We start from the raw sequence: 16,253 nt of genomic DNA, 5'->3' as shown, positions 1-16,253 counted from the left end.
CAACCGCTGAGTTTCTTACTGGTTCGTCTCGGTAAGAAAGACATTCCGAACCAGTGGTACATTCATTTGATGATTCAAAAGTACTTGTAAAGGTTTGTTTGGATAAAAGTATTTCTGTTCTATTCTAAAGATGATTAAAGATTGATAATAAACTGTGATGAATAATAAACAATTGCGTTTCATTGAAGCAAGTCGTCCTAATCCTATATACCTAATTAATCGTAAATTTTCAATCGGTTCTAATAAATTCTACGAGGGCTTCCAATAAAATAAATTAATATTAATATTAGATTACCCAATTACCTTGTTCTGTATACCGAGTGGCCCATAAAGTCGATGCTAAGCAAACTATATTACTTGATTATAATTATTATCTCTGATAATATCGACTCTACGCTTTCAAATTAACCATCCTCTAAATAACCTACATTAACCTAACAAGGCTCTATCTGTTTTAGAACTATTAAACTATTTAAATTAAACATTCATTGCGTAAAAGCTAACAACGTATGGGTAATTTGAAAATTAATGAGTTACTTAATTTAAAATTATTGCAATGTTATGTAATTAAATGAAAACATTACCTATCAACACTTCGCTTACGCATATAATTATCAAGTTGTAATAGTTTGTCCGATTGATAACCTTTTTTGTGTAATAAAATAATAAAATGTAAACATTGCCCGATCAATTAAAATCCATTTTAATTACTTATTGTAAGTTCAGCTTTGATCAAAATCGATTAATAGAAAGTTTACTTCTTGCTAGCTATTGTAATTTCTTCAAGCGAAACAAAGTTATCTTCATAATGTACCTACTAAGAACAAAGTCCTGCCTCACTGATTAACTATCAACGCCCAGTCCAAGCCCTTGAACCTAGAGAGCTGAAATATTACGTAGATTCCTGATTGATTAACGGACCGAACCGAACCAGACCAGACCAGACCGAAAAATTCCGTTTATTCATTTATTTGCATAGATTGATTGAGGTACAATGGATGTTACGCTTATGGGTACAGTAACTACAATCTGCCATAGTGTGGCATGCAAAATAACTTCTTATTCTAATTTTACAATCCATTAACAACCCAAAAAAATATAATCCATCAGTTAAATAATTAAATTCTAAGAAGACTCGCTTCTATCGGGCTTTTCTGTGTAATTTTTTTTTAACTTTATCTTTTTTTTGTTTCAGATTAAAATGAATGAACACAAGTTGATAACATGGAAACCGAATTCGCTAATCATGGCATGAGACAAATACTAACATGCCGTTGGGCCAGACCTGGTTGGGGACTGCTATGCTGCTTCTTTTGCTACACCACTCGGAAATGAAACACGGCAACCATTTAGAAGAACTCCAGCTAAACCCAAGTATAAGGCATCATCATAGACACAAGCATAAGGAAAGTGAAGCTACTTTTAAACCTGATAGAGAACCTGTATTAGAACATATGTTCGATAGATTTAATGTTCCTATAGACAGCTATAGAGAAAAGACATTGTTTGATAGGAATCTAGTAAGCTATGATATGGTAGCGCTGGAGGAAAGACAGAATGATTGGTTTAACACGTCCAAAGATTTTGCAGAGTTAAAAGAGAAGAAGTATCAGCATTGGCCTATAAAAAGAGAAGCAGTTATTGAAGGAGATTTAGTTCTTGGTGGCTTAATGATGGTGCATGAAAGGTCGGATAATATGACCTGTGGTCCGGTCATGCCGCAAGGTGGAGTCCAGGCTTTGGAGACTATGCTGTATACGTTAGATATTATAAACAATAAACTGAAATTGATACCCGGTGTCAAGATTGGTGCTCATATCCTTGATGATTGTGATCGGGACACTTATGGGTTGGAAATGGCTGTCGACTTTATTAAAGGTAAATATTTTTATTAATACAATTACTTACCAATCCTATGTTTCGTCGACCACTTTCTGAGATTATCACATAATTTATATACCTATAGAATAAGTTGAAAAACCATATAACACTATGTAATTTTAATTTATTTCTAATTTGCACGGCGCGGCGGCATTTTGAAATTTTTATTACTTTTTGTCATAGTACAACAGAAATTACACACTCTGTGAAAACTTCAAATCTCTACATACTCGTATTGCTTTTCATGAGATATAGCTCGCTGACAGACAGAAGGACGGATAGATGGACAAATAGCGGAGGGTCCCGTTACTTGCTACCCTAGGGGTACAGAACCCGGCTTCGTGGTTAAGGCTTTGACCTCCTGTTAGGAGTGTTTGGGGTATCTTGGGTTTAATTCCGGACCTCTTACTTTCTGGAGCTGTGTGCCTTGCTTCAACGGGGAAAGACATGGTAAGGACAGAAAAAAATAGGTTTATTATTTTATTCATCTTCAAAAATAATGTAGGTATATTTTTGTATCGCGAATATCCACGGTGTATTTATTTTACATTAGTGCAAGACAGGGATTACGTGATGTAGTAAAAAGCTTATCCTCCGGCTTATCGACACTTATTTGAAATTCTGTTTGCTCTCTCAATACCTTTTTGACTCTATTTTTCGCTCCAAAAAAGGTCCTGAATAAAATTTCTGAGGCTTTCAAAATAAATTTTTCAACACTGCCTAAAAAAGAAGTTTAATGTTTTCAAGGTTCATGTATGTATATATGGCTTACTTTATTCCACCATAACTTTCAAACTCTTTCAATTTCAATTCTTTGAAAAAAAAAATAATATGATAGCGCACTTTTTAATTTTTTTCTTAATCATTTGCTTTATTATGAAAATGTTTCGTCAATGTAAACTTACAACTTTGTGACTATGTATTCAGAAAGGTAAGTTTTACCTTGCGAAAATATCGGTCAAGTGTGAGTCGGACTCGCGCACAAACTCAAATCTCTACCTACTACGGTTCATGAGATACAGCCCACTGACGGACAGACGGACGAATGGACAGCAAAGGGTTAGAAATAGTGTCCCGTTGGCGCTCTCCGGGTAGCTAAGCTCTCCCTAAAAAGTGCGTTGTTGATGCCGTTTGAACCTCTCAGGATTTCTTATTTCACTACGGAACCTTAAAATTGAGTTTGTCTGTGTGTTGACAGGGTCCATCAGCAACATAGATGACGCGGAGTACGCATGCAACGCCACAGCCGTCAGGAAGGTGATCTCTGGCGTGGTGGGAGCTGCCTCCAGCGTCACCTCGGTACAAGTCGCCAACCTACTCCGACTCTTCAAGATCCCACAGGTACATACATAGGTACATACATAGATGACGCGGAGTACGCATGCAACGCCACAGCCGTCAGGAAGGTGATCTCTGGCGTGGTGGGAGCTGCCTCCAGCGTCACCTCGGTACAAGTCGCCAACCTACTCCGACTCTTCAAGATCCCACAGGTACATACATAGGTACATACATAGATGACGCGGAGTACGCATGCAACGCCACAGCCGTCAGGAAGGTGATCTCTGGCGTGGTGGGAGCTGCCTCCAGCGTCACCTCGGTACAAGTCGCCAACCTACTCCGACTCTTCAAGATCCCACAGGTACATACATAGGTACATACATAGATGACGCGGAGTACGCATGCAACGCCACAGCCGTCAGGAAGGTGATCTCTGGCGTGGTGGGAGCTGCCTCCAGCGTCACCTCGGTACAAGTCGCCAACCTACTCCGACTCTTCAAGATCCCACAGGTACAAACATATACATACATCTACCACCAAACCGCAAGACGTCAGGCGAATTTCCATCCTTATGTCATCGACATTCCATCTACACGCACGAAACGTTTTGCAACATCATTTCGTATGGCTAAGGTTTGGAATTCTTCCACGATCTGTGTTTCCTACCAATTACAATCCGGGTATCTAACAAACTAACACTCTAAAACAAGAGTGAATCAGGCATCTTCTAGCTAAACGCGTCCCATCTTAGGCCACATCATCACTTTCCATCAGGTGTGATTGTGGTCAAGCGCTTGCCTATACTGAATTAAAAAAAAACTAGATTCAATAATAATTAAATGTCTCTCAAGAAGTTTAAAGTTTTCATAAAACGTAAACTTATTGAAAAATCTTACTTACTCGTACTATGTACCTATAGGAGTACGTAAGTGATAAGAAATCTTGGAAATAAGTTGCTTAATAGGTTTGATTGATAGTTCTAATAAGTTTTGAGTGATTTTGTGAATTGATTTTAAAAAGAAACCGTTTGACTTTGTTGTGGGCTCTCCTCAGATCTGGGCGCCTTTGGAAGCTTCGTAGCGTTAAAGTTTTAAGTTTACCTAAGTACATAGTATTAAATTAAAGTATCTTAAAAGGATTTAAACCAATGAGCAACAAGTTCTGCTTCTAAAACATTAATGGAAACAGAACTTGTTAAATCAAGTCTAATTAATGCAAAATAAATGTAAATGTGCTGTAACAACATGGCTGCTTAGTAGAAATACAGGGCTCGTTTCTTGTAAGAAACGTAAATTAACTTCGAGTCTCATTACAATTTACATGCAAGAAACATAAATTAATTCCGTTAACAATCCGAAACAACAAAGGAAAAAACCGGCCAAGTGCGAGTGGGACCTCGCTTTTTTAGCGAGCATATTAAAACAAAATTAGAAATCCAAGAGTGAAGCTCGCCCGACTTCATACCTAGGTACATTACACGTGTAGCTAAACAAAAATTATTTTGTACTTTTTAGTGTTTGTGGTTTTTGAAGTCGGTTTTATTTTTCTTTTGAAAATTTTTTATTTCACACTTTTTAGTGGCCCCACTGTACTATAATATGCTATGCCCAGTTAAAACCCTACTGTTTACTAAGCTATTACACTGATCGCGAGCAATTTGCTCTTATCAATTGAGGAGTTCTGTTCTCCATCTCCGAAGATTATTATCAGATCTTCACCAAATTTATATGGGACCACCTGCACAGTATACTCTTTCAAAAAAAAAATAATTTCCAAATCGGTCCAGGGGTCTTTGAGTAATCGGGGAACATACATAAATAATAAAAAAAAAAAAAAAAGATTCCGACGAATTGAGAACCTCCTCCTTTTTTGGAAGTCGGTTAAAAATGTTTTAGTCAAAGCTTACAAGCTTACAAACTACTTCATGAATAGTTGTTTTGTTGTTTAAATACAGCATAATATGTATTATTATGTATAGTACATAATATACCGAAGTTATAAATACGTGTCTAGTTTTTGAGATAGACGAAGGTTATGGCGGGGTCCCAAGTTTGCTTAGGTGAGAAAAAAAGCCGGCCTTTTTCATACAATGGGAGCCCCTCTGAAAAATAAAATTTTATTGTATTTCTAATTCAATATCCGGTTTCGGGTCAACGTTAACACCAAATACCAACATTTCAGGCCTGTAATTCATTTCGTCTACGAGCTAGAGACCCGTGACACGCGAAAAGACAGACAGGTAGAGAATCAGACAGATATACAAACAGCAGAGTGACATTAATAATGCTCCGTTTTTACCTTTTGAGTACGGAACCCTGGAAACAGATCCGAATCGTGCTAAATTCCAATTCATTTAGCTCTATACTACTACCTACGCTCCACAGAGATAGCTTCGTGACTGAAACTACTAAGGGTGGAAACTACTAGCTACAATGAATTTAAAAATCCAAAAAAAAACCCCTGTTTTTTCTTTTGTCGGCAGTCCCTACTGACTGCCATTTTTTTTAAATTGAAATTTTCTCGGTTATTTTTTTTTAGATTCCGTACCCGTAAAATGAATAAAGGAACCCTTATAGGATCACTTTGTTGTCTGTCTGTCTGTCGATCGTGTCTGTCAAGAAAACTATAGGGTACTTCCCGTTGACCTAGAATCATGAAAGGGTCTTATAGCACAAGTAAAGGAAAAAAATCCGAAAACAGTGAATTTGTGCTTACATCACAATATGTGTGTGTGTTTATAATCTGACTGTTATATCAAAAGTACAGCCTATAATCTCAGTTCTGTAAAAACATATCAGTAGCCTTCATCAAGACCATACAGGAAATTAGATTCCAAAATCCCTGCGGTTTGGAGCGGCTTTAATTAAAACTTTTGTATTCTTAAGCCACAGACTAATGGAGAAAGACAAATAGGAAACGGGCTCCGAAATCAAGGACTATGTGTAACCAAAACATAAAACAATTTCGGAGAAAATTATTAAAATATGGAAACCGATTGTTCTATATTCTAAATATTAAATTATGAAGCGCAAACAATAGATTTTTATACTTTTATAGTTAATGTTTTTTTTAAATAAAAAACGAGCAAATGAGGTGGCTGGTCACCTGGTGTTAAGTGTTTTTGTAATATTTGATTCAATTCAATAATTATATTCTTTATTTGCATCATATGTTATAAGATGTTAAATCTAAACAATTAATAAAAGTCTATCACATGCGACTTTAATTTGCATTTATTGGGCAAATATAAAATTATAGACAGAAAAATGAACAATTATTATGATGAATGCCAAAATCTGAAAACGATTCGAAAGGTGTTAAATGCTTCACTTTTATCAATAGGTTTGTTCGCAAGAGCTCTGTCTATCTATTTTCTTACGTCTGTGCGTTATATTGGAACCGCAAATTTTTCGCACTGCTTGCCAGAATCTGTTAATTCAATCTGAAGAGCTCGCAAAGAAAATATTAGTTTAAGAATTCAATTTAGATTAACTTAATAGAAATAGCGGAGATTTCCACTTTGTTCTGGTATTTCCCGATATAACACCAGGAACAGCTTTTACTTAAGCCTGTATATTGTCGGATTCAATTATTAATAGCTCATACCCGCAAATTCATCCACGTGGATTTAGTTTTCTTAATCCTATGGAAACTGTTTGATTTTACGAGATAAAATGTAGCTTGTGTCAGTTTCTAACTATATCCATGAAAAATCACGTCAGTTCGTTATTCAGTTGCTGCGTGATTGAAGAACCAACCATCAAACAAAACACTTTCGCATTTAAGTACCTACCTTTAATATGAGTTGTGGTTTTTTTGCCAAACCCTTCTCATTATAAGAGGAAATCCTTGCTCAATAGTGGGCCGTCTCGGCGATGCGTTGAGATGAAATTTCCAAAGTCCCTACTCCACGCGAGCTCCATTGAGTCAGGAAAGTCGTAAAAAAATGACAGTTTTTTTTTTGTCACCAGGTCTCTTTCTTCTCCACTTCTCCGGAACTGTCCAACAAGGCCCGGTTCGAGTACTTCACAAGGACAATACCTTCGGATATGCACCAGGTATTCCTTTTTTACCCAACTGTAGCGCAGTCTAAAGGAGAGTGTATTTAATCCATTGAAGAATTTCTACGAAAATATCGCTCAGTGTAACAGTAATGTAGAGCCAACCAATGGCAAAATATGAACTCGGTGGCTGTCATTCAGTGTTAGACACTGAGTTAGATAAAGAGGAAAAGTGTAAAAGCATATAAATAAAGGAATAAAAAAAGGGGTAAAGTTTGTAAGTTTGTTCGTGGCAAGTAATCTCTGAAACTACTGAACCGATTTTGGAAATTCTTTCACCAGTAGAAAGCTACATTATTCTTGAGAAACATAAGTCACTATTTTATTTTATTTAAAATAGAGTTCCTATGAAAATTGTAATAAGCTACCCGTGCGAAGCCGGGACGAGTCGCTAGTCTACATTTATTAATGTTTATACAGGTGCGGGCAATGGTCAAGATCGTGACAAAGCTGGGCTGGAGTTACGTGTCTATTATTTACGAAGAATCCAGCTACGGGATAAAGGTTAGTGCATTTTTTAGGATTCCGTACCTCAAAAGGAAAAACGGAACCCTTATAGGATCACTTTGTTGTCTGTCTGCGTGTCTGTCTTTCCGTCTGTCGTGTTTGTCAAGAAAACCTATTAGGGTACTTCCCGTTGAACTAGGCAGGGGGACACCCCGCACACCCGTAGGTCACCCGGGCTCCTCCGCACCAGGTTAGCGCGGGTGCTGTGCGGGTGTGCGGGACGTCGCCACCCCGATTGCCATCTGGACCTGTCGCGCACTATTGATAGATTCCTCACAGATTGTTCATAATATGATTATTAGTTAGGACTTATACCTACTCGTTAATTTAACAAAATTAAAATCACAAAATGTGCATCCATTCAATTTTAATACCCGTTCAATATAGGCTAAATCATCCAATTTAAAACCAATCCAATCAATAATAATACATAGTCCACTAACAATATTATGTATTCCAAACGCATAAATACTAAAACCGATCAAATAAATCTGTAAATACATACGTACGGGGCATTTTAACTGATTCAATTCAGTTTGTTTACTCTGTAAACTGTACCTCGCACCAAACATTGAATATACAGTTTCAGTGAACACCTAAATCATTATCAACTGCGAAATGTTTGCACGATTTACAAACGTTATCCAATATGATTGAATTCCGTACAGGGCCGACACCTACCAATCTAATTTTGGAAAACAAGTGTAAATTAAAAATTTATAACACCCCTGACAAGTGAAGGTTACAGTAACTAGAAAAGAGCTGATAACTTTCAAACGGCTAAACCGATTTTCTTGGATTATAGCTAAGAACACTCTGGATCAAGCCTTTCAAACAAAAAAAAATTAAATTAAAATCGGTTCATTCGTTTAGGCGCTATGATGCCACAGATAGATACACAGATACACAAATGCACACGTCAAACTTATAACACCCCTCTTTTTGGGTCGGGGGTTAACAAGACGCTGTAGCTACGTAGCCAATCTACGTTCGTGACGCGTAACGTAGGGGCGTATTTACCGGCCGCCCAGAGCCTGTCTGCCGGAAATTTGATACCGAAGTATCTTGCGTCCCTGTAATTGACATAATCAACTTTTTATCCCGGAAAATCAAACAGTTCCCACGGGATCTTTAATAACCTAAATCAACGTGGATGAAGTCGCGGGCATCCTCTAGTAGTGCATATTTGCATATTAGTTTGGAGTGAATGTAAAATTGCATAGGCATGGAAAAGTAGTAAACTGCGCTCAAACACCTGCTCTAACACTCGCTTACAGTGCGCGTGCGCTGCTGCCTTACCTGACGCTATCGGAGATAGATAGATTAGATAAAGAATAAAAGAAGAATATTTATTAATCATAAAATTATACTGTACAAGAAGCACAAGCAATAAATATGTTAATAGGTTATTGCCACTTATTACATATTTTTATTCTTTTAATGTTAAGAGAACACATTATTTACAATGTTACAAAAAATTATATAGGTACAAGTTTACATGAGGAATTCCTCAATGCCTGGAAACAAAAGTCTTCAACCAGTGTGTCCTTCCCGTCCTCACCTATGGTGCTGAAACGAGGACACTGACAAATGGCCTTGTTCACAAATTCAAAGTTGCTCAGCGAGCTATGGAGAGGGCTATGTTAGGAGTTTCCCTGAGGGATAAGATCCGAAATGAGGAGATGCGGATCTCCTCGCAGGAGAACCAAGGTCACTGACATAGCCCAAACCATTAGCAAGCTGAAGTGGCAGTGGGCAAGCCATGCCTGTCGTAGAGGCGATGGCCGTTGGAGCCGGAAAGTCCTTAAGTGGAGACCGCGTTTAAGCAAACGTAGTGTGGGACGCCCTCCAGCACGATGGACCGACGATATAAAGCGGCTGGCGGGAAGTGGCTGGATGAGGAAGGCTGAGGACCGGGTGTGGTGGCGCTTCCCTATAGGAAGGCCTATGTCCAACAGTGGATGCCCACAGGCTGATGATGATGATGATGATGATGAAGTTTACATGAAAGAGTTATAACGAGAATTATTCTGTGAATTCTTAACGAATAGATGAAATTACAAACTATATAATGTCTCTATATTCCAAAGATAAGATTTTTGAATACTAGTCACAGAGATAGGTGACTAGGTATATAATATTATTATACTTACTTGCTTATACTTGTTTAAATTTATGTTTCACGGTGAAGGAAAACATAGTGAGGAAACCCGCGCGCCTGAACGTTCTCCATAAATATTGCCCATTCAATAATTGACCAGGTTGCTGGACTATGGTCTATACCTTTTTTTTATTCTGCGTTGAGCTCCGTAGTGGCCCGGCAACGGGTCGTGAAGATAAACATTAGATCCAATTAAAAGTACCTATATCCAAAAATAATATCACCAGCTCTTCACCTCTTAATAATACGAAGTAGGCATAAGTACCGAATTTCAGCATTCATATTCGTTGGCATTCCAAGTGAGTGGTTCGGCAATTAAGACTCGGGTTGAAATATTAACGAAAACATGTTCGGAATGCATTTGGACGCATAAACAACATGATCGAAATGCATTCGGATTTCGGATGCATGAACATTTTCCGAATAATGGATTATACCAAAACCCATATTCAGATTCAGAATGATGTTTATCCGGCCAATGTTTTTGAATGAGCGTTATAGATGAATTTTGGATGAGATGAGATTGAAAACAACTGTTCAGGGATTCAATCTTTCGTAAATTCTCCATTGAAAATACAAGTATATTCCGTGAGTACATAATATTTATGTAAAGCTCGGTTTTGAGGTTTTTTTTGGTCCGATCGTTATTATTGGGCAAATGTTTATTATGAAAGCTTTATGTTATGAGTAATGAAAAGTTTTCAGCAATAACAATAGCGCTATAATAGCGCTAGCGCTAATAATAAAAGCTGTGATAGCCTAGTGGTTAGAACGTCCGCCTACTAATCTGAGGTCGGGGGTTCGATCCCGGGCACGCACCACTAACTTTTTAGTTATGTGCGTTTTAAGCAATTAAATATCCCTTGCTTTAACGGTGAAGGAAAACATCGTGAGGAAACCTGCATGCCTGAGAGTTCTCCATGTTCTCAAAGGTGTGTGAAGTCTGCCAATCCGCATTGGGCCAGCGTGGCAGACTATGGCCTAAACCCTTCTCATTCTGAGAGGAGACCCGTACTCAGTAGTGGGGCGGAAATGGGTTGATCATGATGAATAGCGCTTCGGCAATTTTACGGAAGTAGGAGTAAAACGGAATAACACCCGAATGCCCGGTCAGTTTTTTAGGTGTGACTTATGAGATTGCTTGAGAGTTATAGCACGGTAATATCGATAGGTCAAGATGGCAATCGGACGGTGGTGGGGACGTCCCGCACTCCCGCACAGCCCGGTGCGGAATAGCGCGGATGGCGTGCGGATGTGTGAAGCGTCCCTCCGCCTCATACACCGATTGCCATGACAACCTGTCGCGTACTATAGATATCTAACTCAAAGACAGAGTACCTAATTCAGATACGTTTCGGAGAGTACTTAACTTTTGTCAGAAATGGCCGCCAAACAGATCGGCTGTTTTAAGGCTGCCATATTTTATCTTTATCGTCGGCTCACTACTGAGCACGGGTCTCCTCTCAGAATGAGAAGGGTTTGGCATAGTCCACCACGCTGGCCAAGTGTGGATCGGCAGACAAGAGGTTTTGGGATTTAAAACTTTTTAAAATTTTTACTTTTTCCACTAATTCTATATTAAAGGATTACCCAATTTCCAAAAGGAAAATCTATTTCACAGTTCAAATTAACACATTCACGCTAAAGTATTATACGGTGGCTCCGCAAACCGCAACTTTCTTAGTTTTGGCACAGCTGTTCCAAATCGCTGTTATTGCATTATGAACTCTAACTTAAGCGGTATGAAAGTTAAATTTGCCTGAATATTCTCAGACTTAAACACGCAGCATTTCTGAGTATGTGAATAAGAGTCTAACCACACTGATAACGGGACGCGACGGCCAAGAAAAATAGGCTAGAGGTGAAACAAAGGCCCGTAAGTTACCAAAATTTTGTATAGATTTAAGTAATTTTATTGATGTTACAATTTTTGGTCGTCCTAATGAATAATTCTCTTTCCTAATCAAAACAAAAAAAATATGAAACAACTCTAGGGTGAGATTAGAGCGCACTTTGCTCAAACTTAAGATTGAGTTAAAACGAAACAGATTTGATAGATATAATATGTCTGTCTCGTTTAACTCTGTCCTAAGTCTAAGCAAAATCAGAGTGTGCACTATAGATCTCACCCTTAGAGAAAGTATTTTTCGTACAGGTTGGGAATTAAGCCGATCGTGTGAATTGCCTCGCATCGCAAGATCTCTTTATACCAAACTAACAGACACACTTTCGCATTTATAATGTTACTTAGTATGGAAGTATGGATATGGATTAGGATTGATTACTGATGTTCAAAATGGTTATGGTTGTTAAGTGTTCCAATTTCCGTTAGTATATACCTACTTACAACGTCAGAGGCTCATTAGACTATAATATAATGACCGAATATTCGCGAAAAAAGTCGCCTCGTCACGCCCCCAGTATGAAACAACTCTAGAGCATGTATTACTCTACACCATCTTTTTGCATATATCTCTTGAAAAGGTGGCCGTCAGCCTTTTCGTGCGGATTTTAGATGCACAAGATTACTGAGCGAATTTTCAGTAAAAAAACGCCCCGTCACGCTGCCAATATGATACGCCTCTTAGAGCATGTATTACCCCAGCCTTTTGCATATCAGTTGAAAAGGAGGCCGTCAGCCTTTTCTCGCGGAAATGTATTATTTCATACAAGCATGTTTCATTGGGGATTGAGGCAGATCGTGTGAATTGGCCACGTGCAGTATATTTGTTACCTCGTATACAAATATACGCTCTTCACATTTTTTATTTGAGGTACCTACTCGTTTTCCTGTATGAGGTCTTTATTTGAAATACGTAAGCTGCAATTCGTAGCGGTAAAAATGTAAAGGGTAAAAAATATTTTTGGGTCAAGGTTGTTACGATATGACGCAATGCACGTGGCACAAGTTTAGTTTTTTTTTTTTCAGTTATTGGCTAGCCCCTTTAAAGCAATAACAGTGTGGTTAAGACATTTGTCTTCTATTCGAGAGTTCGTGTGTTCGATCCTGGGCATGCACCTCTAACGTTTGCTGTTTTTAACCGACTTGAAAAAGAAGGAGGTTCTCAATTCGTCAATCTTTTTTTTATTTTTTTATGTATTCGGGCGACCTTCTTCACACTAAGATTTCTAGTTTCTTTTATTATGCTCGCTCAACTTCATACATACATTACACGTGTAGAAACAAAAATTATTTTTACTTTTTAGTGTTTGTGGTTATTGAAGTCGGTCTTATTTTATTTTGAAAATTTTTTTTAGTGCTGTTTTTATATAAGTACTTGTATATAATATTTAGATATCATTGCTGCGAACCATAATCAGAGTGAAATACATAATCCAGTTCTATTACTAAACTTCGAAATACCAATTCTAACTTTGCTTACTTTTCACCACATCACGTGTCAGCATTTGTCAGTATATTCCGAGATGCTCCCTTTACGATGTCACGTCACATATGACATGTCATAAAAACTGTATATGACATATTTTATATTGCCTCCCTTTGCGTTATTATATGTTATGACATTTTTATTTATACATACATCGTATACATAACATTGAATGTGAAGAGTTGACATGAAAGAACCCTAAACATATTGAATCAAATTATTTCTACAAGATGTGTGCCATCCTTAGGATTCCGGACCCGATAAGTGCCAATCCTATTACTAAACCTCCATTATCGTCCGTCTGTCTGTTTGTTAGCGGGCTGTATCTCATTAAACCGTAATAGGTGGTAATAGGGAAAGAGTTGATGGAACCCTTCGCATTCGACCGTTTTTTAGGGTAAGTATTTACAATATACCCGTTCGTAACCCGTAAATCGAAAATTTTGAAATGAATATACATATATAATGTTATTTTTCATTAAGTTATATATTATATCCTCTAGAATATTATTTGACGAAAAAATGACTGGATACATTTTTTTCTACAGAAAAATATTCAAAAGTTCGGTCTAAAAGTTTTGAATTTTCTTTGAAATATGAACAAGTAAAGCTCTCAAAGATAAAACTTTCATCATAGGTCTAAACTCTTAACTCACACACAATCAAAAAACATCATAGGTCATCATAGGTTCATCATAGGTATAAACTCACACACAATCAAAAAAACACTCGCTCTCCCATTAATGACGAATGGTATTGTTTTTTTAAAGAATATTAGCCATTTTAATCAGGACTAACATTCCTCTTTCCCCTCCAACTAAGCGTAAAGCTTGTGCTAGGAGTGGGTACGACAATAGTGCAACGGGTGGTGTTTGAACCGCCGACCTTTCGGATTTCAGTCCGCTCCTATAACCGTTGAGCTATTGAGGCTTCATGACGACGAATGGTAATGATGATGATTTTCGTCATCAGGCATTTGAAGAGCTGGAAGCCCTGCTGGCGCGGAACGGGATCTGCATCGCGGTGAAGGAGAAGCTGGTGAAGGACTCCGGCGTGGCGACGGAGGCTGCGTATGATGAGATCGTGCTGAAGCTCCTCACTAAACCCAGAGCTAGAGGTACGTGCTACTCTCTATTTCTGTCTCTTTTTGTCTCTTTCTGTCTACATCATTTTTATTTTATTCAGATACAATTGTCATGCCCTTGAGTGCAATCTCACCTGGTGGTAAGTGATGATGTAGTCTAAGATGGAAGCGGGCTTACCTGGAAGGGGTTTGGCACGTTTTATTAAACCCACTCCTCGGCACGCTACCACGCGTGCGCGGCATCGTACCGTAACGCTTAATCGCTTGGCGGTACGGCTTTCCACTTTTCCTTGTTGGGGTTGTGGGGTATATATATATGACTCCGCTGGTGTTAAATGATACACCCAAAGTTATGTACACTGGTTTATTGTTACCCACATTATATAATACACAATAAGAAAATTTACACTAAAGTTGTATTTACAATGCTAACTAATTATTTACATGGAACAGAATGCGTTCTATTCATTATCGCGAGTCGTCCACGAAGGGGACGCAACGAGTGTCAAAGTAGACTGATGAAACGCACTGAACACTGGGAATCTGGGGAAAGCCCTTTTATAGACTTACCCCGTCCACCGAACTTGTTTACGCCAAAGCCAGTAAATACCGGTTCTTACCGGCCGCGCGCAGGTGTGTTCACGCAGGTGTTTCTCTGCAGGTGCAATTCTCGGAATTGCCTTACCGCGAATTACCGCCGTCCAACAAGAAACAGTTGCGCGACGACCAAACGCGGTCCCACCAACCTACAGTGGTCGGTCGCCACATCAGCCCCCCCGGAGACCTTTAGGGTCGATAAAAATCCGGGAACCTAACTCGGCGACCAGAGCGAGAGGTAGTTTGATCTGCAGGTGGTCGCTCTGAAGGAGGGACCGCGATAGAATCCCTCGCAGGTAGAACAGCAGCTGTTGGAGTAACGCTACCTGGTTTATCCGTTAGGATATAGGCTGGCTTCAACCTGTCTATCGAAACGGTAACCATTTTGCCTGCTACGTCGATCTTAAAAAACTTATCATTCCGTTCCACCACCCTAAATGGGCCGGCGTATGGAGGTTGCAACGATCTTCTGACAAAATCCTGTCGTAAAAAGACATGCGAAACCGTTGACAAGTCTTTAAAAACGAAAACTTTGCTCGAACCATGGCGAGCAATTGGAGTAGGTTGTAACTTCTTCATATGAAGACGGAACCTGTCAAGAAAATCGGTGTAGTCAGTCTGTTTGTCAGCAGATGGCTCGAATAGATCGCCGGGTAGCCTGAGTGGCTCTCCATAAACAAGCTCGGCACTGGACGCTGAAAGATCGTCCTTCCATGCACTGCGAATTCCTAATAGAACGAGTGGAAGTTGTTCGGTCCAACTATCATTCGCGTGACACATTAATGCTGCTTTAAATTGTCGATGGAAACGTTCCACAAGACCATTGGCAGCCGGATGGTACGCAGTCGTTTTAAGGTGTTGGGAACCGATCCTTGCTGACAATTTGCTGAAGAGATGCGACTCAAATTGCTTTCCCCTATCCGTTGTTACCTTTAATGGACACCCGTAACGGGATATCCATGAGGAAATAAGGCTTTAGCAACACTCTCCGCTGTTATATCATGAAGTGGTACTGCTTCAGGCCATCGCGTGAATCTATCGACCGCGGTGAAACAGTACCTGTACCCGTCAGAAACAGGGAGAGGACCTACTAAGTCTATGTGGACGTGAGAAAAACGGCTAGACGGAAGTTTGAAATCGCTAACTGGGGCATGTACGTGACGCGAAACTTTAGATTTTTGACAGGCGATACAGGAGCTTGCCCAGTTGCGGCAATCTTTCCTAATACCTGGCCACACGTATCGCTCAGTCACCAATTTAATAGTGGTCCTGGCGCTAGGGTGGCTTAACCTATG

The 16,253-nt window shown here is 39.0% G+C and overlaps 1 protein-coding gene and 1 long non-coding RNA gene across 3 annotated transcripts in view; one reads left to right on the top strand and one right to left on the bottom strand.

The window, feature by feature from the left end:
* Positions 1-16,253, top strand: part of LOC123872540 (metabotropic glutamate receptor 2-like) — a 229,715-nt gene that overhangs the window by 133,220 nt on the left and 80,242 nt on the right. The window contains exons 3-7 of one of the 2 annotated variants that reach the window (XM_045916863.1): positions 1,196-1,878; positions 3,080-3,222; positions 7,131-7,217; positions 7,641-7,724; positions 14,250-14,394. In XM_045916863.1, coding sequence (XP_045772819.1) covers positions 1,269-1,878; positions 3,080-3,222; positions 7,131-7,217; positions 7,641-7,724; positions 14,250-14,394 — 1,069 coding nt within the window. In that variant the 5' untranslated portion in view covers positions 1,196-1,268. Of the gene's footprint in view, positions 1-1,195; positions 1,879-3,079; positions 3,223-3,544; positions 3,670-7,130; positions 7,218-7,640; positions 7,725-14,249; positions 14,395-16,253 lie in introns of those variants that run through there. The other variant, XM_045916862.1, reaches the window with a different exon arrangement.
* Positions 7,902-11,200, bottom strand: LOC123872553. Its single transcript, XR_006797497.1, has 3 exons — positions 11,187-11,200; positions 8,646-8,651; positions 7,902-7,969 (listed from the first exon to the last, which is right to left on the bottom strand). It is a non-coding gene; the product is annotated as an uncharacterized LOC123872553 (long non-coding RNA).

The sequence above is a fragment of the Maniola jurtina genome, chromosome 15 (assembly GCF_905333055.1).
Source record: "Maniola jurtina chromosome 15, ilManJurt1.1, whole genome shotgun sequence".
In the NCBI taxonomy this organism is placed as follows: Eukaryota; Metazoa; Arthropoda; class Insecta; order Lepidoptera; family Nymphalidae; genus Maniola; species Maniola jurtina.
The sequence above is the reverse complement of the archived record's forward strand: the minus strand, read 5'-3'. Positions and strand labels throughout refer to the sequence as shown.